This window comes from Eretmochelys imbricata, chromosome 3, assembly GCF_965152235.1.
Source record: "Eretmochelys imbricata isolate rEreImb1 chromosome 3, rEreImb1.hap1, whole genome shotgun sequence".
NCBI classification, from domain to species: domain Eukaryota; kingdom Metazoa; phylum Chordata; order Testudines; family Cheloniidae; genus Eretmochelys; species Eretmochelys imbricata.
This window is the reverse complement of record NC_135574.1, coordinates 36,913,252-36,935,632: the sequence shown is the minus strand read 5'-3', so window position 1 is coordinate 36,935,632 and position 22,381 is coordinate 36,913,252. Positions and strand designations below refer to the sequence as shown.

Below are 22,381 nucleotides of genomic sequence, written 5' to 3'. Positions count from 1 at the left end.
AGTGTGTATATAGACAATGGAATAGTTGGCCATCATCTTTCATTTTAATGTTTAATTTTGGTTTTGGGGTTTCTCACTTTTTTTTTTTTTAAGCTAAATTTCTAACATTTATAGATTCAAAGGCCGGAAGGAACCATTATGATAATCTAATCTGACCTCTGATATAACACAGGCCATAGGACTTTTCCAAAACAATTCCTAGAGCAGATCTTTTAGAAAAACATCCACTCTTGATTTTAAAATTGCCAGTGATGGAGAATCTGCAACAATTCTTGGCAAATTGTTCCAATTGTTAATTAACCTCACTATTAAAAACGTATGATTTATCTCCAGTCTGAATTTGTTATGCTTCGACTTCCAGCCATTGGATCATGTCATACCTTGCTCTGCTAGACTGAAGAGTCCATTGCTGAATATTTATTCCAAAATGCCATTTTGAAATGAAAAGTCAAAACACAATGTTTGAAAATGGTCAAAACAAAATGTTTTCAAAACAAAGACAAAACATTTCACTTCAAAATGGCCAAAATAAACTGCTTTGACAGTTTTGATGTTCTTTTTTCCTAATTTTTTTCAGTAGAAACTATTTACAATATTCAACCCAAATTTGTGAATAGTTGTTGTGACCTGAAAAATGCATTTTTAGGTGAATTTATTACTCACTGAAAAATAAATTTCCCAGCTCTGCTCTAGAGACTGCAAAGTTCCTTAAGGAAAAACATTTCTTAAGGAAAAGGTCTTTTCCTGAGACTGGCAAGTTATCGCTGCTTCCCTTTCATGCCCGTAATAACTAAAGCCATAGAACTTTAGTTTTAACACCGTGGGGGAAATCCTGACCCCACTGAAGTCAATGACAAATCATCCACTGATTTCAGTGGGGCCAAAAATTCACCCCATATTTCACCCCATGTTTTTATACTTACAGCTACATGCACCACACAGTACCAGCTTTTCACCCAGCAAGTTTGTAAGCCCATTAGGAATGACAACATCCTGTTCCACTTTGGGGTGGGGAGAAGAAATTTACCGAGCCACATGTATCTAAAAGTGTTACCATCACTCCTTACTCATTCTTTGACTGAGATGTTGACATCCAAAGCAAGCTCGCCTCAATACTATTTCAAGGTCAAAGGGGTTTTATCCCCATACATATAGGTATCTCTCATTTACATCAATGGGAGATGAGTGTATATGTCAATGGTTCTCAACCTGAGGCCCATGTGACATCCCCAGGGCCACATAAGTAGTATATATAGTGTGGATGCCGCCCACATAACACATAGAGAGCTGCATATGTGGCCCAAAATGGTCAATAGGTTGAGAACCCGTAGTATATGTAGATAGTAGAGTAATTCCCTATCATCCTTCATCATTTAAGGCCTAATTCAGCAAAAGCATTAAGTATGTGCTTAGCTTTAAGCATGCTCTTAGGTCCAACTCACTTCAATAAGAGTTAGGCAAATGCTTGAATGCTTTGCTAAATGGGGCCTCAAACAGGATAAATCCTTGCTGTTTACACGAGAACACGTACACATATTCATTCACAGTTTCTAGCGAGTAAACAGAGCATGTACATAATAGGTAGAATTTTTAGTGCAAACCTGTTGACTTAAATGGTGTAACTTATCAGAATTTAGCCTTTAGAAGTTGTTCCTTTGAGGGTGGGTACTGGAGAGTTTAAGGCACTTTTACTCAGAAATGTCTGCCTTTTTCCACCCTCTCTACTAGTGTGAAACAACCTGCTTACTGATCTCATAGGAAAACTTAACTATCAAAAAACATAGGAAAGATGGGGACAGCAGCTGTTACAATTTCCTCCTTCTCCACTCACCTACTTTTCTAAATCAGAGTCTGTTTTGAGGCAACAGCAGAGACTGTTCCACTAACCCACACTTACTCCTAATTTACTAAACAAAATCTGGGATTTCATAGGCTAGTCAGTGAGGAACCCCAAGCACTTTATCTTGTAAGATGAATTTATCTAGAAAATAAATTGTTCCATGTTGCATAAGAAAGAGAGGAAGGGAATGTTGTGATGTTATACTGATAGGTCTGGAATATCCCAAAATGGGACAACTCCAGCCCTTCATTCTTTGGCCCTAGGGGGTATTGTTCCTTGGTCCAACTCCTCTCCCCTGCCAGCCAGCCACCACCATCACACTTTCTCTTGCCCAGAAGGAAGAAATAGCCTCAGAGACAGGTGTTGATGCCACTTTCATCCAAATCCCGATCATTTTACCCACGAGTTCTCACAGTGAATTCAACAGGAATCCTCATGTGGATAAGGTGAGCAGGGGCTTTTAATTAATTGACGACTAGGGGGCTGAATTGCAATGAGGTCCATGTTTTCTCCCCAGAGAGCAAGCACATTACATTTATGAGTTTCCTAAACTACTATACAAGAGCAAGATTCCTAATGCAACCCATGCGCCCAGGTCCTCCCAAATGGCAGCATAATACACTGCTACTGTGCCACAAGGACTGGCTCTCCTCTGTAGATTTTTTTGCAGACTCAGTACATCCCAAGAACTGAATAGCTAAGGATGTTCTCTTCTCAGTGCAACAATCCTGCAGCAAGCACCATATAAAATAATGCTTTTTAGAAAAAGTCTTTAAAAATAACTTAAACATAACAATGTCATGCTGTGAATAGCATTCCTCTTAATACTGTATGAACATGAAGGTATGTCTTATTTTTATGAAGTTTACATATACAACAACATTATTAACTGTAAACTTGTCTCTCATGTATAAGAGTGTGCACCTCCTACCATCATATCCTTTGGGGGATATATCCCTGGATTGCACCTTGGGAGCTATGGCTCTCTTGCCATAGGCATGGTTGTCATAACTGTTATATTCAAACGAAGTCTTAGAGTATTTCTCTAGTTCCTTGGCCAAGTTGGAGCGGGGTGTGGTGGTGGGGACATTGTTTCTGTAGCCATACTGAGGGATCTCCAATTGCTTAACAAAGCACATGGGCCTAGAAATTAAAGATATGTACAGTTTGTTAGATGCAGTTCAGTTTATTGTGTCTGTGCACAATTTATAGTTCAGATTAGAAAATCTGAGTTATTTATTGCACTCAAGAGACAGCAATATATTATTGTATTTGTTTGGTTTGGTTGTTTCCAGCAGACAAACAATATATATTTTCTGGAGCAAAGCTTAGGATAAATTAATTATAATAGCGCTAAATGTATTCTGTGACTAAAAACAATATAATTGGTGAAAAGTTCTATTTTAAAAAATACTTAAGGGTTTCTCCTTCCCTGTGAAATTACATTATATAACAATGTACTTTCTTTGGGAAGGTGGATTAGAGAGAGACAAAAAGACCGGTAGAAATTTTAGACAAATTCTTCTAGTTACTGGAAGTAAAAAACGGCACTAAGAGCTCTACTCAACTCAGGGAGCATCCTTTGAATTCTGCTGACAGTATTTAGTCTTCAGAAGAGAAGAGTGAGGGGGGATTCGATAGCAGCCTTCAACTACCTGAAGGGGGGTTCCAAAGAGGATGGAGCGAGGCTGTTCTCAGTGGTGGCAGATGACAGAACAAGGAACAATGGTCTCAAGTTGCAGTGGGGGAGGTCTAGGTTGGATGTTAGGAAACGCTATTTCACTAGGAGGGTGGTAAAGCACTGGAATGTGTTACCTAGGGAGGTGGTGGAATCCCTATTCTTAGAGGTTTTTAAGGCCCAGCTTGACAAAGCCCTGGCTGGGATGATTTAGTTGGGGGTGGTCCTGCTTTGAGCAGGAGGTTGGACTAGATGACCTCCTGAGGTCTCTTCCAACCCTAATCTTCTGTGATTCTATGATTCTATTTGCATGTGGTTTGCCCTGTCACAAAAGAAGCTGGGGTCCGCCTCTTCAGGGGGAGATCCGTACACGGCACCCACACAGTCCCTCTTGCCTCTGAACTGTCATCCAGTCTCTCTGGCTCCTGTTGACTCCTGCACGCAAGGCTTTAGCGGGAACTGTGACTCCTGGGGCTGCTCCACACACCACATTCAATAGGCGGGTCCCACAACACAATAAGAGATGGAGTGCAAGCTAATACAGACTTAGGCTGTACCATCTAAAATTCTCATGTGAGAAAGTGTTGTGTGACTGGGCCTTAGAGAGCAAATCCTACAAGGCGCTCAGCATCCTAAAAGCCCACTGATTTTTAACGGGGGTTTAGGGTGATTAACTGCAGACTTCGGGTGCTTGGTACCTCAGAGGATCAAGCCCTTTTTCTTTCCCCCACAATTATAACGTGGAAATGGAAGGGGCATTCAGGGGAACACTAATTTAGTCACATGCAGAAGAGCCATCATGCCTTGCTGGCTGATGAAGTGGAAAACAATAAACAGCTAGAAATACTAATATATTTTTAGTAGTTTGCATTTCTGGATGAATTCATTTTCATAGAACTTAGACAAGAGATTGAGGTGTAAATTACCCAAGAAATTATATAATTCATACCGTACCCTTTGATTTTCTTTTGTATGTTGGGCTCCTTTGGAAAATTTCTCTTCACTTTTCACAAAATACAATGGGCCAGATCCTCAGTCGGCGTAGCCCAATATAGTTTACGTTCATTTAAGAAAATAAATACAATTCACATAGTGCACATTCAAAACAAAACTAAAATTTTTGGCAGAGCAAAAATCCTATGAATTTGACTTTTTTTATTAGTGAAGACGTTTTGAATGCAGGTGGGATGGAGACAAGCGTAAGATCAGTTCACAGGATTTAGACTTGGAACACATAAAGTCCCCAATCAATCACTGTGGGTGGAATTTATAAGACAACCCTTAGGACGTTCATCTTAAATAGATCCAAGAGTTAAAGGTAAAAGGGAAGTAGTGTCTGAGATGACAGTCATACTCGGGCTGCCTAACAAGATCTGAAACACATGAAAGACCCAGAGGCAAAAGCAAAACTGCCAAAACAGCTGTCTAAGGAGTCTGCCAGAGAACCAGATGCTGCTTTTGAAAAGCAGTCTCCTCTGCATGGCATCGGACTCCTGTGACTTCTCTCTAAAGAGCAGTGAAAGCCACTGTATTTTTGGTCTGTGTGTGATCCTGCTAATGAAGATTTGATGATTTTGTTCAATGGATATTTATTATTATTATTAAAAGCATTATTGTTGAGTAAAGTATCATGGACAGTGTCTGAAAAAAGTGAAATCAGAACTGGGTCCGGTACAGATAAAGCTACTGAAAACACTTGGGAAAAGAAAAACAAAAATCCAAATTCACTACATAACCGTTAGCTTTCCTGATGCAGGACATCGTTCTGTTTTCTCAACCCCAAGAACACAAGGGTTTGGAAATTGCCATCAAGATTTTGATGAAGTACTGAGAGAATATTCAAAGAAAGATGACTCCTTTAACAGTAAGAAACATTCATTATAAGTCACCCTATTAAAATTTAGGTCAAAATGATAACCTGACAGAGAGCAACTTATGGGAGGCCTAGAAAATTCTGTGTGCTGGAAGTTGTGGAGAGTCCTTCAAATTCTCCCATGGGGAGAAGGGAAGGATGTGGCCATCCTAACCCACAGATATCATAATATCCATGGTGAAATTCTGCAGCTCTTGGGGCATCAATATAGGGCTGGTACACTCATGCAGAAGTCCAATGCCTTTGCACTGCTCCCTAAACTCTCAGCTCCCCCAATAGCCACATTTTTCTCCACCCACATATGGCCCAGCGCTAGGTGCATTTAATAGTGCCGAGCTGGATTGTGCATAGGATAAATGCTGAGTCCCAAATGCATGGAGAGAGGGGGTGATTATGACAGATTAGTTCAATCTCCTCACTCCATCAAAATTTAAACCAATGGAATGGTATTTCCATTCCTTTAATCCCTTCTGTGGGGGAGGGAGCAAAACAGAGACAATGAACTAACCCTTAAGTGTTTTTGGAAGCTAAACTAGATCAGGTATTTTTTCCATAAAAAGGTATGCTGCCAATTTAGTACTGCAAGTAGGGCTTCTGGTCTTCATTTAAACTGATATTTACTAGTAAAAGCCTGCTGAAGAAAACAAGACTTACCGGTAAATATTAGTTTATTCCCAAAAGATACCAACTTTTTTTCACACTGTTCTTAGACTTTGCACTCCAGCAGTCAGCTTTACACCAAACAATGCCTAAGACAAAAATGAGCTTTTCAGGCTTTACATGTATTTGCCAAAATAATTACCAGCCCACCCCCATGCAAATTTGTTGGGAAATAATGCTGAGAAAATTGGATCCAGAAGCCCTAATTCTAAACTCTTCTTTAAGGGAGATATATATGTATATACAACGTATATAAATATAAATGCTCAGATTAATTTAACGTGTGATGAATTTTGCATAGTATTAAGTATTATAGTGATTTCTAATACCTTAAAACCCGATCTGATGCCTGGTTTGATTTTGACACATCACAGCTCTGATGCTTCTCTTGAGCTTTAGCCAGTTTCTCTGCTGCAGCAATAGGACATCCAGAGAGGCTGCAATTACAGAAAGGAAATTTAATTGTCTTGTCCTGAGAAATTTCACATTATAGCACTGATCCAATTACTCCTTCTCCTCCTTAGTCAGCATGAGGAAGAATCTGGAGGAAAAAAGTTTCCAGAACCTTTTCTGTATACATTTCCTCTAGGATAGACTTCCTGTCTTTGAGCAACATTCTGCTTTCAAAGTTGCATGGATGATCTCATATCCAATATTCTTCTCCTCCTACTGTACACAGGCAGAACTCTCATGGATGTCAGTTAACAGGCATTCAGGTAGGAAGAGGAGAATATAAGCCAAAATTTACTTTGCGGCTTTGTTAGCAGAACGTGGCCCTTTTGTTCATATACATTTTGTCACTGAAATGGTTGATGCAGATTATTCAATGTCAACACAATACAGATGAAATTTTGTGCTGCTTCACACCTCATTCAGCCTCATTAACTTCAATTAGGTTGTGAGGGGTATAAATCAGTGGAGAATTTGACTGAGTGTCTATAAACCTATATCAAAAATATATTTTCTTGCTGTTTATTCATGAAGTTAAACCACTAAAGGTCGTTCTAGTCACGTAACGTGAAAAGAACTAAGACGTCTGGACTTGAACTCTAATTTACAAATGCTGAACTATTTTTGAAGTGATAGTTAATAAGTCTGCTTCTGCTGGAAAAGATTTAGAACAGTGGAAAATAAATATCCTGGTACCAGCAGATGGTGCTCTTAGTGAATTTGTAAAATCCTGTGACCTGACAATGGAGGGGTCTTTTTCTTGTTATTGTCTGTTGCTTGGTTATGTGACCGCAGCTCCTTGTGTTCTCCACAGGAAAAGAAATTAAAGTGAAAGGCAAATCAGTGCACTCGGTGGCATAGGGTTTTAAACTAGAGACAGAGGTGCCTCTCGAAAGGGCTCAGCTTGAAATCTTACTCAGGCCCAGATGCTTCCCTCGCAACAGAAGAAAAATAGAAGAAGGGGGGGGGGGGGGGAAAAGCAGAGCAAAATGCCCCAAAAGCTGCAGAAAGAGGTAAGCAGAATGCTCCCTCCACTCCTCCCTGGGTGCCAATGGCAACCCCTCTGTCTCAGTTCCACAGGGGGAAAGGTTGGGGGGCTCTACACAGGTTCAGATTAGTGCCCGCGGCAGCTGCTCTCCAGTGACATGCTCCTCTTCAGACACCGGGGATATCCTAGCAGATATCCAAACAGAAGTCAGTAGTGCTGCTGCAGCATTAGTTGCCATGGAGTCCCCTTCGAAGCTTTTGCTGCTGTGCTGCATGACATTAATGGGAGGCAGCCAGTGGCTGCATAGCTCCAGAGAAGAAGGAGGTGCCACAGAGCATTCCAAAGAGACTGGTCCTCTGCAAGGGAATCCATGGAGCTGAGATAAGAACTCTCGGTGAAGCCAGAGCTCTGTAAGCGTGGAGGACCATACCGCCAATACCCTCTGTGGTCTCCCAAGCCATCTTGCTGCAGTTCATGTTAAAAGGAGCTCAGTAATGGGAACCTTGGGTAGTTTTCTGTGCTCTCTGCCCACCTTCCCTGGGTTTTGCCATTGGAAGCTACAATGTAGAGCTCAATTTCCTTATGGAAAAGTCATAAAATATAATAGAAATGATAACTTTTCTGTAAGTTTTTAAAAATAATCCCTAGGATGTAACAGAAAATAAGGTCCATTCTATAGGATGATTAAAAAACTCTATAGAAAAGTATCATTTTGTGTGGAATTCTATTGGTTTCTAGAATAATTTCTATGAATTCTATTGCTTTCCTCATCTTGAAAATCAAAAGTACTTTTCCATATTGTTTCTTATTCAGGCAAAATTCTCATTAATTTTTGCCTAAATATGGACTTCAGGTTGAGCCCTTGGATGGTAGAAAACTTTAAATTGTATAATATATATGTAATTGAAATGGTTTTTATTATTTATTCATACAAAATTGTTCTTATGATTAGAGTGGAATTTTTCACGCAGTATGGAGTCATCACTCATAAAGATGAACATTATATGAACCATAACTCTGTCCTGGTCTTGATAGTTTTTGCGGTCTTTTTCTTTCTTCTATTACTTTCTCCTTAAGGGTCATATGCTTCTTTTAATACAACTCTAGCTAAGTTAAAAAAATAAATAAAAACAAGCAAGTGATGCTTAAAACGTTTCTTACATGAATCAAATTAATTTTGCACAGAAGTCTCTTCACATTGTAAAATAAGTTTAAGGATTTTATGATGCAAAATGAATAAATAAAGCACACTAAGCACCATCTGCCATCTTTAAAACAAAAGAACAAAATCACATACACATATACACACACTCTCAGAACAGACTGCCAGAAGTGCTGCAGCTCTGAAGCAGTGTTCTCTCTAGACTATTAGACCAGTGATGGCTTCCTTACCTTCTGTGAGAATTCCTGTTGCTATTTACGTGGCCCCGACCTGTGCAGCCTGGTGTAGGACACTTAAGAACATTTTCATGCATGGCAAGAACTTGACAAGGAGAGTAAGAGAAAACAGCAGCGTATGAAAGCAAGAAAAAAAAAATCAAGTCCCAGTATATATGAAACCATTTAAAAACCAAAAACCAGGATTCATTAACTACCAGCATTCCTCAAAATACATGTAACCAATAAAGTCTGATGAGGGAAGGAGGTGTCGTGACCTTATGCGCATTAACACGGGTAACACTGTACAGTGAGAATTATGGAAATTACAGAATCTAATAATTAATGTGTCTCTGGTGTGATGGTGAAGGAGGAAACTCCCAACATCCTCTCCATACATAAATGCTGAACACTGATCAGCTCAATAGTAACAGGTGGATCGGGATCAGCCCAGTAATAAAGTGTGGATTGTGATTGTGTAATACAGTTTTATGCACTTATAATAAAGCCTGTGAGCTAAAATCTGCTCTCAGTGATACCAATAAAAAATTGAGTTTCTCCAGATTTATATCAGTACAACTGAGAGCAGAATGTGACCGTATTATGCAAGTCAATTCAATTTTACTAGGGTCCAGTTCTGCCCACAGTCAAATGGGTGTAGTCAATGGAAGTTACTACACATGTAAGCATGAGGGCAGAATTGGTCCCTTTCTCTTTATTTTAATTCTCTATAAATCTTAAATTATAAGAATGCAAATTGAAAAAAAATATGGAAAAGAAACTCCTAAGCAGTAAGCACTTTGTAAAGTTGAGGGCTGGTGGAGTGATTAATCATGAGAGTAAGGAATAGGTAGCATTGGCTTTAGCAAGTTGGGTGAAAGATTTGCCCCCAAATTCTTTCAAGGCAATTCTCTTCTGAATTTCAACACTCTTGCTATAATGGGCCAAATTATCAAGAGGTTTTGTAAAACGGAGGTACATTAACAAGGAACTAGACTGGGACCTTTCCTTTTGTATGACAAGAGACATATCTGAATCCATGTCTCTAAAGCTGGATGGCTAGTGCATTAATGTACAGAACTAGGCCATTCAGCCTCTCCAAATAGCTCCCATTTTATTCACATGGGATGTACTCATGAAGTCATTGTTTAGTTCTCACTCAGACAAACTCTGCTGAAATCAGCGAGTGCTTTGGCTGAGTAAGAATTGAATAAAAACCAAGCAGACACTTGAGGATTTAATCCATAGAGACTGATTCAAAGATCATCATCACCACCATTACCACCACCACTGGCAGTGTATTAAAATGTGTGCAGATGCAAAAGCTTTACTCTGAAATTCCTGCTATTCACAGCTGTTCTTGAAACATGCTTCACAAGGCCAGCATAACAGGAAAATTAGTTCAATAAATAAATAAAAAGATGAGCTCACCTTTTTCATTTTAGTAACTACGGAACATGCAAACAGTTTAAAGCTATATTCTTCTTTGATTTACAACATCTTCTAAAGAGCTTTATTTTCACCATTTACAAAAAATGAGAGAGAACTTTAAGCACCTGAGAAAATATTTGTACTTCAGAAAATTACAGGTCAAATTACAAAAATGGAAAAATGAATTAATTTAATCTGCTGTAGTCACAGATCAACCAAGATGCCGTGAGGTTCCCTCATTATCTTAATTCTAGAAAGAACAACCCTGCTATGAAAGAGAAGACTTTGTGTTAGACTCTCTCTCTCTCTGTGCTAATACAGTTCTGACTTCCCTTTCTGAGACGACAACTTTCTTGGTGATTTGGGGCCTAATTCAGACCTGCCTTATTCCAGTTTTATGTCAGTAAATGCACTGTCATTAACAGAGTTATGCCACTGTAAAACTGGAGTTGTGCAGTGGTGAATCAGGCTCATGGTCTTCTATAGTGTAAGTCTTAAGGGCCTGATTCTCCTTTCACTTGCACTGGTTTTATACCAGTGAAATTCCATTGGGTCTGATTTTTCTCTGCATGGAGACTTCTGGACACCTGTACAAAATGGGTATTAAATGTTGCCCTTCCGATTTGGATGGGTTTTGCACCCATTTTAATTTACACAGGTGTAAATGACTCCTCAATTTGCAAGACAATGGAGAAACAGGCCCACAGAATTCAATGATGTACATGGTGTCCCATTTCACACCAGTGAAAGTAAGAAAGAGAATCAGACCCTAGCCAGATCCTCAGCTGGTATAAAATCAGCACAGCTCAGTTAGCTTCAGTGGAACTATTCCAATTTATACCAGCTGAGGATCTGCCTTAAACTTTTCAGACCAAATCCTTCTCTCTTCTACACAAGTGCAACTTCCTTTGACTTCAGTCCTCACAGAACTCATTCACTTTAAGGGAAGATGCACCCAAGTAAATGACAAGAGAGTATGGCTCAAAATCCTGGATACTACTACTACAGGACCAAATTCTCTTTCTCTCTCTTTTTTATAATGTACATTTCTTCATTATGTCTCCAAATAAATAAACACATAAATAAAATGGGTGGTGAGTTTTTCAAACTTGAAAGCACAATTGTTCCTGCACTAAACAACAGGGACATCAGCACTCAGAACTAAAAGCAGTGCAGTGTTTCTGGAAAATCTTTCCCTGCAGACTGAATGCATCTGTTTAAAAATAACCTAACATTCTCAGAATCAAAGAATACAGCTTTAAAAGTTGTTCTTTTTAGTTTAAAAATTATTAGAGATATGAATATGATGGAATAAAGAAAAAAACTATAGCACAGAACAGGATGCTTAACTGAGACATACCATACCATAAAATGGAAATAAAAAAGGTTGAAAAAGCATGCTAGAAAAATCTTTGGAGTTTTATCCCCAGTTTCCATGAAACAATGTGGACTTACTTTCTGGAGGGACCCTATCTTTGTGTGGGCATCCTGACAAACTGCGGTGATGGGGGTAAAGCCCCGTTACATGGCCAGTTCCATCACACCCAGGGGTAGGACATTTGCTCTCTTTCTTTTCTGTTCTTGAGGGATCTATAATTTACAACAAATGTGTCAAGTGAATTATGCTTTCCAAATTTCTGTAAGAAGGTTCATTTACTGTTGCAAGTTATTCTTTGGTAAATGTTCTTAAAAATACTAGAAGAAAAAACTGCTGCTTCTTAAAACAATTTTGTCACTTTTGTTCCCGTTATCTTCTTTTCATACCACAGGCTCCTATGATCCCAGCAATACTTATCATAGTGATTGGGGAGTGACCTTCTTACAGCAAAGCCACACCACTGTCACTCAATGTTCTCCTGGCAAGCATCAACTTAAGAGTGTAAAGACACTCTGAAACTGTTAGCTGGTTCCCCCTTTCTTTTCAGTACTATTTGCCTGATGTACTGAAGCCTGCAAATGTACTGTCATAGAAGTTCAGTCTCTTGAGGTTAGCAGACCCAGCTCCTTAGCATACTGGATTCAACGATTCAGCACAAATATATCCTTATTGAAAGTCACTCTAAGCAGATGACACTGATTTTCCTAAATTCCTTATGAAGTAGTAGAATACAAAAGCATGTAAAAGCATTTTTTTCCTCCAGTAAGCCATGATAGGGTAAAAGATCTAATCAGATGCAACAATCCCTTATTTTGAATTTGGGCCATTATAATCATGCATCTATAAAGTTTGTGTATTCGTAAGCTTAAAAGGTGAATAATCTTCTATAATGCGGTTTGTTTCTTTGTGTACAAGTCAACGAAAGGGCCTCAGGAGACTTCTGTTCAATAAACTATTGTTTTCTGCCAAGAAAGTAATGGAACTGCTGGTGAAATTATTCCTGAACTAGAACTTGATCACATATTTCGTCAGTTTGTTTCCTGTAATAGAACATTTGTAAAGTAACATCTCAGGGCTTCCAACTCAGCACGTAATACAAGCTACACCACATCATCTTTAACACTGTTGCCTGATTTATACACCAGTATTTAAGAAAAAAGTTTCATGCTACTCTGGCTACAAAGATTCCGTCTTATTCTAAGTTAATAGCTAAAAGCAAACATCATCACCCATTCTAGTTCTTCCATCAGTCCTGAATTCAGAACCCAAACTGATCTATCATCTTTTATGTATTTTATGCTGCTCCTGTTATTTCTTTGCTGCAGGGTTTATGCTTTTTTGCCTTTGGAAATAAGGTTTTGCTATTAGGTTTCTATTAAGTCTTATGGTAAAAATCAGCCCTGGGTTAGCAGGTACAACCCCAGTGACATCAAGGGACCCTTTCAGTACTTCTAGAGATTTGGGTGCAATCTCTTTTTAGTAGATAAAGTGTACAGACTACCCACAGTTCACATTCAGTTGCAGGTTTTTATTTTTATAGTCTCATGTGGTTGTTGCATTTTCTAAATTCCAAACCCTTGCTCAACCATCTTGGCTTATGAGAAACTCTTTATCATATGGTGATTGCTCTCCTGGCCTAATTTCCAATACTAACTTTTAATATCACACTTTAAACTTAGCTGTCACAAATGCATTTCTAATTGCTAATGTTTTATATTAGTTTGCATGTATGTCAGGTGTAACATACAGTACTATGTTTTCTGCGGTTCAATGGTAAATGTATTTATTTACAAAATTTCATCTTCAAAGCTCTGTCCAGTCACATAAACATCACAAAACCCCTGTGAAGTAGGTAAATACCATTATCCCCAGTTTACACTTTGGGAAATTGAGTTTTAGCAGTTAAACGCAAGGGCACAGAAGGAGTCAGTATCAGAGCTAGGATTAGAACTCAGGAGTTCCTTCCACATATACCTGTGCTGAGACCACTAGACCACCAGTCCCATTTTCATTCTCACACACAACTCTGTACAACTCTTTGTATAAAGCACACTGAAATGTGGGGAAAGTGTTAGATAAGTGAATAAATCATAAAAATAAATAAAATAAGTATAATGTAAATATACCAGTATTCAAGGACTATTAAAATGCAGATGATTAACACAATAGACCATAAAGGCTTCTCTAGAGCCCACGGACTAGAACCTCAGCTGATGTAAACTATGTAGCTCTATAGTAGTCAGTGGAGGAATGCCAATTTAGACCAGCTGAAGAGCTTGTCTTACAGTGCCATGCAAATCCTCCTGAGTATTCAGATCCTTAGAATAATAGGGTTTATGAGCTCCAAAAGAGCCTTTATGGTCTAGCAAGTCAGAAAAGATGCTGCACACTAATCTTACATTTCCAAAACTTGCATGGAATTTTATTTGCACAATTTCCCATTGACTTAATAGAAGACATCCAGCTAAAACTCTATGCAACTATGCAGAAAACTTAGGGCTCAGGATTATATTCACCTCTCAATATAAACGCGTATATATTTGGACTAGCTGATCTGCTCTTATTGAATCCCTTCCTCCAATAGAGAATATTACTTTTTTGTTTTTAATTTTTTTTAAGAGCTTAATCCTGAAATCCTCACTGAATCCTTGCCACAGTGGCAGTTTTGCCTGAGCAAAGCTTGCCCAAGCTGGGTCACAAGGTTTTAAAAGTCATCAGTCTTGGAGGAAAGAGTCTCTGGAAGATTTTAAATGGAAGAAAAAAAGGTGGCTTGCCGTGCCTTTGTTGTTTCAGTGATCTCTGAGAGCAGAGCTCCTGAAGAGAGAAGACAGGAGTTACGATTCTTCCTAGAAACCTCCACCCTGAGAATATTTCCCTTTAATTGTATCATTCATCTCTTTGGAGAACTTTTGCAAGCATGTTTGGGAGATTATATGTGATATGAGAGTGAATGACATAAATAACTCCCTTTCTTTCATCCCCCCTCTAATTCACTGCAATATTCTGTTTTTCTCAATCTTGTCTAGAGTGAGGAAGGAATCATTCTCCTCCCCCTCTCCTCCAGCCTTTCATCTATGAAGAACAGAGAAGGGTCACAGCTGTAAAGTTTCCTGATCCAAACTACCATAAATTTCAGGGCTTTCCTTTGTATCCAAGGGTTGTGTTTGGGCCTATCTCTAATTCATCGGGCAGTCCTTAGAAGTAGGTTGGCATCAGGGAAGCTCTAGAAATCACTGAAATAAGAAGCCCATATTTCTACTAATACTATATTAATCCTTTGGCGACTGCAGAGATATATGTTTATGTGTTTTCCTAAGCATTCGTGGGTTGGCAGATCTGGAAAACACTGTTTTAAGGATTTTAATGTCAGCACTGGTTTGACATGTTCTGTTTGGTTTTGTTACATACACACATTACGAAGGGAACATACACCTATTATGTGTCACATGCAAACAATAGAAAAATCCACATGGCTATGGAATAACTGTTTAACTAAACTTAAACAATGTCTTCCCCAAACACCCAACATTACTAGTTCATACAGTGGACTACAATCTTTGTGTCTGAAAGCAAACAAAATTTCTAAGCTACATTGCAGACGAGTTTCTGAAACCAATAACTTCCATGTTCCTGTTTGTATAACTTATAAGAGACTGGCTATTTCCCCCTCTTAAAACTTGTTTATAAAATAAAAAATCTCCTGATCTGAGATGTGGTGTGCCAACTTTAATCTCACAGCCAGATTTTATGGCCATGTTATCACCCTTTGAAATCAGAGGTTTATAATGGAAAAAAACAAAATAATCCACCGCCCCAAACCCACAGTCTAAATTATAGAGATGAAACCAGGTGTTTCTCTATAAGAAATACAATATATAACCAATCCAGCAGCATGCTTATCACCTCCTTAGAAATGCAGAGCCCTCACTTCCATTAAAGTCAATAGGAATTCAGGGTGTTCAACAACTTTCAGAAGGTATTGAATGCTGTATAGGACAGAGCCCTAATGCATATATATGTGGACACACACAGAGGGGTGTGTTAATATAAACACACCATTACTAGGATAATTCTTTAAATTAAAACATATTTTAAAATTAACTTTATATCCATATATATATATATAGATATAATTATGGTTAAGGCAGCACCTTAACTGTTTCCACAATGGAATGAAACCAGTGAAGTGGAATGCATATAAGAAAGAAATTGCTATTGATCTCAGCCCAGGCCACACTATGCCTTGCATAGCAAATGGTTTCCATTACCTTAGTATCTTAAGATAATTAATGTGCAGTCACTGCCCCTATCTTATGTTATCGGTCATTCTGATACTGTTCAATTTCTATCAGGCAACTCTACGTTTTAGATGGGAGCGGCTTCATCAATAACTGTCATTTGATGATAATTTTATAAATCATGATGCCACCTACCCAATCCAATCTGTAAAATATGCACTTCATAGCTGATTGACTAACTGCTACATAAATCCCCATCATTCAATAAAGTATGCAATGCAATTCTCCTCATATTTTTAGTCATAATACCTGTTAGAATCATCTTTGCCTCTTTCAACATGATCTCTTATTTGTTTTGTTTCCCTGAAAAGTTATGTTTTTCTATTTAGCCAAATGATATTGCACTGAAATACTGTACATGTTTCTAACACTGTAGAATGAGTTGTTCTATTAGGTAGTCACAGCATGATGCTATTTTAGAATCACGCCATAGTCATACAAATTAAATAAACAATGACTTCACATTAGAGTTCTAAGCATCACTTATTAGCACGTTAGCTCACACTTTTTCATGACACAACATACAGTATATAGAAATATTACCTTTACCATAATATGGCTTTTTGACATGGCCGTCACTGGATTTAGGCTTCCTGTCATCCCCAGAAAGTTGTCGTGGAGGCTGTTCCTCAAATGATCTCATATTATCCCTCCTTCCAGCTTCCATTGCCATTTTTTCCCTCATGGCTTTTGCTCTTTCAGTTTCCAATGCAATAGCTTTCTCAAGCAGGGTTAAGTTACCTTTTGTCATATCAAAAACTTCTTCAGACCTGTCTGAAGTAATAGAGGTGGTATCATCATCTCTTTCATGACACCCATCCTCCTTTGCACAGCTAGAAAAAGTTCTAGATCTGGGGCTCAACTGTTCTTCAAGCCTCATTAAGTTCATCATGTCAGAGTAATTCCGATCTGGCGTTCTTCCTTGGAAGTCATCTTCTTGCCTGACATGTTGACGAGCATTCATATTTTGCTGCTGGTTTCTTTCCTGTGGGTTTGTCTCACTAAGTTTCCTAGCCAGATCAAAACACTGGTTCCTTAAGCATTCCAAACTGCTGAGACACACCTCTTCATCACTCTCTTCCACCATTTTTTCCATAAGTCCATTGTTCATAGGCTTTCCTAGCATTACAAAGTTCATATTTCTGTTATCTTGCTGTGAAATATTGTCTGCATAATTTCTGTCATTAATGTTTTCTGAAAGCACTACACCATGTCCTTGTGCTAATAATTTAAGGGAGTCCACTGTTTCCCTAACAACATCACTGTCTAAATCTAAACTCAGCTCACTTTTCCGACCAATATTTTCATTTTTGTCACTATCATCTTCCAGACTATTAGATGTATTGCTGTTCATTTCTGATTCTGTCCTGGCTCTGTATGCTGCATCCTCTGCAATTTTGCCAAGATTTAACAATGACTTGGCCACCAGTTCATCATAATTATCATACTCATCATTATTGTTATCGTCTTTTTCTGTGTCTTGCATTATTCGAGTATTGTGACAATTCATTTGATGGTCTTCTGCATAAAAAAAGAAAGAAACAAAGAAAGAAACAAAGAAAGAAAGAAAAAGGAAAAGAAAAGAAAAAAAGTGGCTAGAATTGGAACTGTTGTTGCAATAGCATGGACAGAAAACAAACTGCACGTCAAATACTGTTTATCATACAGAAGCTCTAGAACACTAAGACCCATGTTCACATAAGTAGAAACCACTTGTATTAAGAAAATGAATATCTGTAAAGCCCAGAAGGGCATTTTTATATATTTGCTATGCACCATTAATTTATTTCATTTATCATATAATAAACTATTAATTATGCAGGAAAAAAGACAATTTTTATAAAATTTTATTAATCAGCATTATTTGTAAAATATTAAGGCATAAATTCTTCTATTCCCCCTTTCACTTCTTTATTTATAGTTTTATTGGGGTTATTATAATTATATTATTCAAACTATTATATTTCCTTAGGTTGGTTTAACTTTCCTCACTCCCATCTTTTTAAAAGAGTGAGCATTATAGGGTTTGTTTTCTTAATTAATTAATGTACACCAAAAGAGAATTGGCTCTTATATAAGCACCATATACATCATTAGTGCTATATGAAAAACAACTGCAAGACAAGTACACAAAGAGGTACAAATACATTTCAATAAGTGCACCCGTAGCTAGAATTCAAAATCTATTGCTCAGCTATTGCAAACTATGAATAAGTAAAAAACTGTGATAATCATTACATAAAAGGAAAGTAGAAATAACAGTATGTACAATATAAGTGTAAGTAGCTACACTATCCCCAGTTTAGATTCGCTTACATACATGACTTTGGCTTCTATCCAAAGTGTCTTGTCTATACAAAGGCCACATTAGATAACTCCTGTATTGGCTTGTTATCCTGTACATCACAATATCACAAGATGAGACATCATAACTCTGTTTTACGAGTTCTGCTCCAATAACTAATGAGTAACAGAGGGGCAACTCTGTGAATAGAATGAGTCACTCTGAGACACCAGGGATACCCTTGGATATATCTCATGGTAATTCAAAAGTTAATGTGCATCACCATCATACAAGTTCTTAAATAAACATAGGTCAATTGTTATTGACTAAAAACACAATATAAAATATATTTTGACACTCAGCTACTCAAACATTTTGAATATTTGCTGCAAGCACTTATATGTAACAGTAACTCACATTTTTTAAAAAAGGACTTCCCCAATTTAGTAATTAGCATGATGCACTGGGCCAGCTCAATCAATGGAGTTATGCTGATTTGCACCAGCTCAAGAGCTGGCCCATCAGCATAAGCTAACATCATAGGGACTCAGATGTATTTTGGTACAATTGTAGATATAACAATTTCTTAGCTATGACCTTTGTGCTTTGGGTTAAACAAAATGTAGTGGGAAACTTCAGGTAGCAGGAGAATTTAATTTACTAATATTTGCTGACAGGCATGCTTTTGGCATAAAAGAATATTTTCTGCAGGTTGGCGGACAAAAGAATAAGTCAGTATTTAAAATACAAAGCTTAACAGTGAGAAATATAATACTTTAGCCACATGCTAGTGTTCATGCTACATAGTGGTTGGGGATCCCGGGATGAGAGGAAGCTGTAGTTAAGCAGCAGAACTGATATACATAGCGGATTAGGTTGTGTCTAGGAAAGGAAGAGCAGAGATCCGAGGATAGTATATTGTACAAACTACATTAGCTAGTTAAGTATAGTATAGAGGATTATAAACAAGTAAAGATGTGTGTTATATTCAGCTGATAAGAAAACCCAATTCATTGTCATCAAACCCATTTTTATTGTCAATCTTGGTATTATTTTAGTTTACAAGTCTATTATTTTTGTGATATTCAAAATTTGGATGGCCTCAGTTCACTAAAATTGAGGTGTGTCAGAACCTGGTTTTCTGAGTGCAAGACTTGAGATAGAGTTCAGCTATTTAAAAATTTTCCGTTTGATGTGTTTGCATAGAAGTAGGTACTTAAGTTAGACAATTAGTCTGTGGTATAAGAAAATCAAATGCATTTAATACTCTAATGATCATATTCTAAAATGAAATTTATAAACAAATCTCACATTACTGTAAATATTACAGCCCAGGACCATCTGTATGAAGAATATTCAGTGGAAACTGCTGCTTTCACATAGTACTTCTTGCAGTTGTGTCTGATAGGCAGCCAGAGGTGGAAGAAGTAACAGGGAAAACAATTAATGAGGCAGTAAACTACACCTCCGAAAAATGCTGATGTGTTCAAGCCTAAGACTTTAACTTCCAAAAGCTGTTGTAAAGCCAACGTGAGTTTAACAGCATATTGAAACACAGGACATGAAAATGTATATATTCTCAGTTCAGTCATACTAGGACTGGTCATGTGTGCGTTGAGTGTTCCACACAACACCTTTTGAACCTTTGAATTCTGAGTTGGTGTTTTGACTTGAATGACGGGCATGTGGATGATTACCAGTGGATGAATGTGTAGCACTTTGCCTATATTACAGTGCAAAGCCAAAATACGAATCCCTTATTTCCTGAGTAAAGACATAAATTCCTTTGGAGTGCTTGTGAAGCTGGATAAAAGCTGTAACTTTAATATTGTTTATTCTGTGAGTTTGGTTTTATCCATTTAAGCTCTCCTGCCCATTCAACTGAAAAAAAGGAGGAGGAGGGGCAAGTGGTGGAGAAGAAGAAAGTGTAATGTTTGAATCTTTGATGAGGGAAACAGGGGAATAAATTATTTTAATCCTCCAGTTATTATTTGCCTTCCACTTTATATTTATTTAAAAACAATTATGTTTCTAGGGAAACATTTATTAATTAACTGCATGAAGTAACTTTTTTCTTTTTTTTCTCTTCTTTTTTTGAGGAAAACTACAGACGCATGTACAGTTCTCCAGGGCCATCAGCACTCTGGCCAGATCCAGTAGCGCTCTTATGCATGTGCTTAGTTTTGAAGCTACGTACTTAAGTGCTTTGCTGGGTCAGGCAAGAATGGTCATCACCCCGAAGGTTCAAGTCCCAGCATGGTTGGTTAACATGATTTTCGAAATATTTTAGTTTAACAATGAGGCAAAATTACTCTATACAAAACAATGTTACTTCCCTTTGAGTCAACTATATAAAATCTTACCATGCTATTATTATTTTTATGCTACCAAAGTTTAACTTTTAACTGGTTCCTCACATTTTGTCTGTTTAATGATAATATGAATTTTATTAGGACTCCACACATTATAGGGAGATCTTGATTGACTGTTATATGGCTACGTGGGGAGGGAGTATGGCACCTTATCCCACCGCTTACACAACCTGGCTTAAATTGTAACAGTTACACCTGGGAACGCAGATAGGCTGCTACCAAAATGTTTCCCCAAGGTACAAATGGCCAAGAGTGGGGTGGGGGGGGGTGGATGCAGCTATCACTCTGATCCTTCCTATATGCTGCCTGGCTGCATGGACAGGGAATAATCATAAGGGGAGTTGCAGATTGTGCTCCCCACATCCTGGCCCAAACAGGAGGTCTCCTGGTTCTCTCCTGGGAGGGTACCTCCCCTCTTACTATGCCTTGCTGTGCCTTTAAGACATGATCTAGCCTTATGTAAGTGGTGTCAGTCTACAGATGGTTTGGCAATAGAGAAGACTTAATTGTTGGCCGGAATCTGTGTGTCTGTTTCTCTAAGTGTCTTGAACATTTCTTCACTTGTGAGGTAAACTGGGTACCTTGTAGTTTGTAGGGAGTAGTTCTGTGATGAGCCAAAGTATAATTTCCTCCATGGGTTTGACCATGGGAGTTGCTCTTTACATATCCTATAGGAAACAACAAACATCAAGATGTGCTGTTATACTAGGTAGCTGGACACTTTTCAGCAGTGTTTTAAAGCATCAGGTTCCTTCAGCCACCTGAACATATGTGTGTTCCTGTATTACTGCCCTTACAAAAGTGAAGCATATTGGCTTTTCCATAGCACCTTTCATCCAAGGATCTCAAAGCACTTTACAAAAATTAATTAATAAAGCCTCACAACACCCCTGTGAGGTAGGTATTTTTAGCTCCATTTTACAGATGGGAGAAATGAGACACAGAGAGATTGAGTGAGCCATTCCAGATCGCTCAGTGAGTCACTGGAGAGCCAGGAATAAGACTTAGACCTCCCGACAGTGCTTCCTCCCTTTGCTTCTACCAAATACATTTTTATACATCTCTTTGGTAGAATAAACCTTGCTATATTTTTACTATAAGAACTCATGCAAAGTAGCACCTTCTTTTTAAAAGGAAAATATACAGCATTTAGTTTCAGAGATTCTGCAGAGAGAGGCAATGATACTTCAGTAGTAGCTACGTTCCTATCAAAAGCCACAGATTTCACAAACCAAAGGTTTCTCAAAGCTGTGGCGTGCCTGTCATTTTATCTGCCTTTTCATGGGCAGGAGGGAAAACAACATGGCTACCAATTCCCAACCTATGCAGTTATACTAGCTTCCTGAACAGATGGAATTTTTCATCATCCAATCAGAATCCTCTGTTTTTTATGACACCTGACTCATCTCACTTAGTCATACACCAGTTCCTAACTGTTCAGTATGCAATGTAATTGGGTTGCCCCTTTCCTCCTTCTGGTCCAACAAAGTGAAAAATATATATGTTCATACATAGGTCTACACACCACACAAACATGTCTGGAATATTTTAAAATCAGTCTAAAAAAGTTGAAAGGGACACTTTCAGATCATATAAGGTCGAAATTTCTAGATGTTTGCAAAACGAACTTCTTCGCTTTTCATTTTTACAAAAATGATTTACAAACAGAAATTGGCTTCTTTTCTGGAAAAATCGTATAAGGGAGGAAACTGAGGTGAGGAAAACTCAGTGAGCTTCTGCCAAATTCTTCCA

The 22,381-nt window shown here is 38.1% G+C and overlaps 1 protein-coding gene across 4 annotated transcripts in view; it reads right to left on the bottom strand.

Moving 5' to 3' along the window:
- The window catches only part of MYT1L (myelin transcription factor 1 like), a 153,058-nt gene that overhangs the window by 91,170 nt on the left and 39,507 nt on the right, over positions 1–22,381 (bottom strand). For 3 of the 4 annotated variants that reach the window (XM_077811565.1, XM_077811567.1, XM_077811564.1), the window contains exons 5-9: positions 16,523–17,494; positions 11,753–11,887; positions 8,882–8,972; positions 6,381–6,488; positions 2,772–2,983 (exon numbers count right to left, since the gene is read on the bottom strand). In XM_077811565.1, the coding sequence (XP_077667691.1) occupies positions 2,772–2,983; positions 6,381–6,488; positions 8,882–8,972; positions 11,753–11,887; positions 16,523–17,494 (1,518 nt within the window). Of the gene's footprint in view, positions 1–2,771; positions 2,984–6,380; positions 6,489–8,881; positions 8,973–11,752; positions 11,888–16,516; positions 17,495–22,381 lie in introns of all 4 variants that reach the window. The other variant, XM_077811563.1, reaches the window with a different exon arrangement.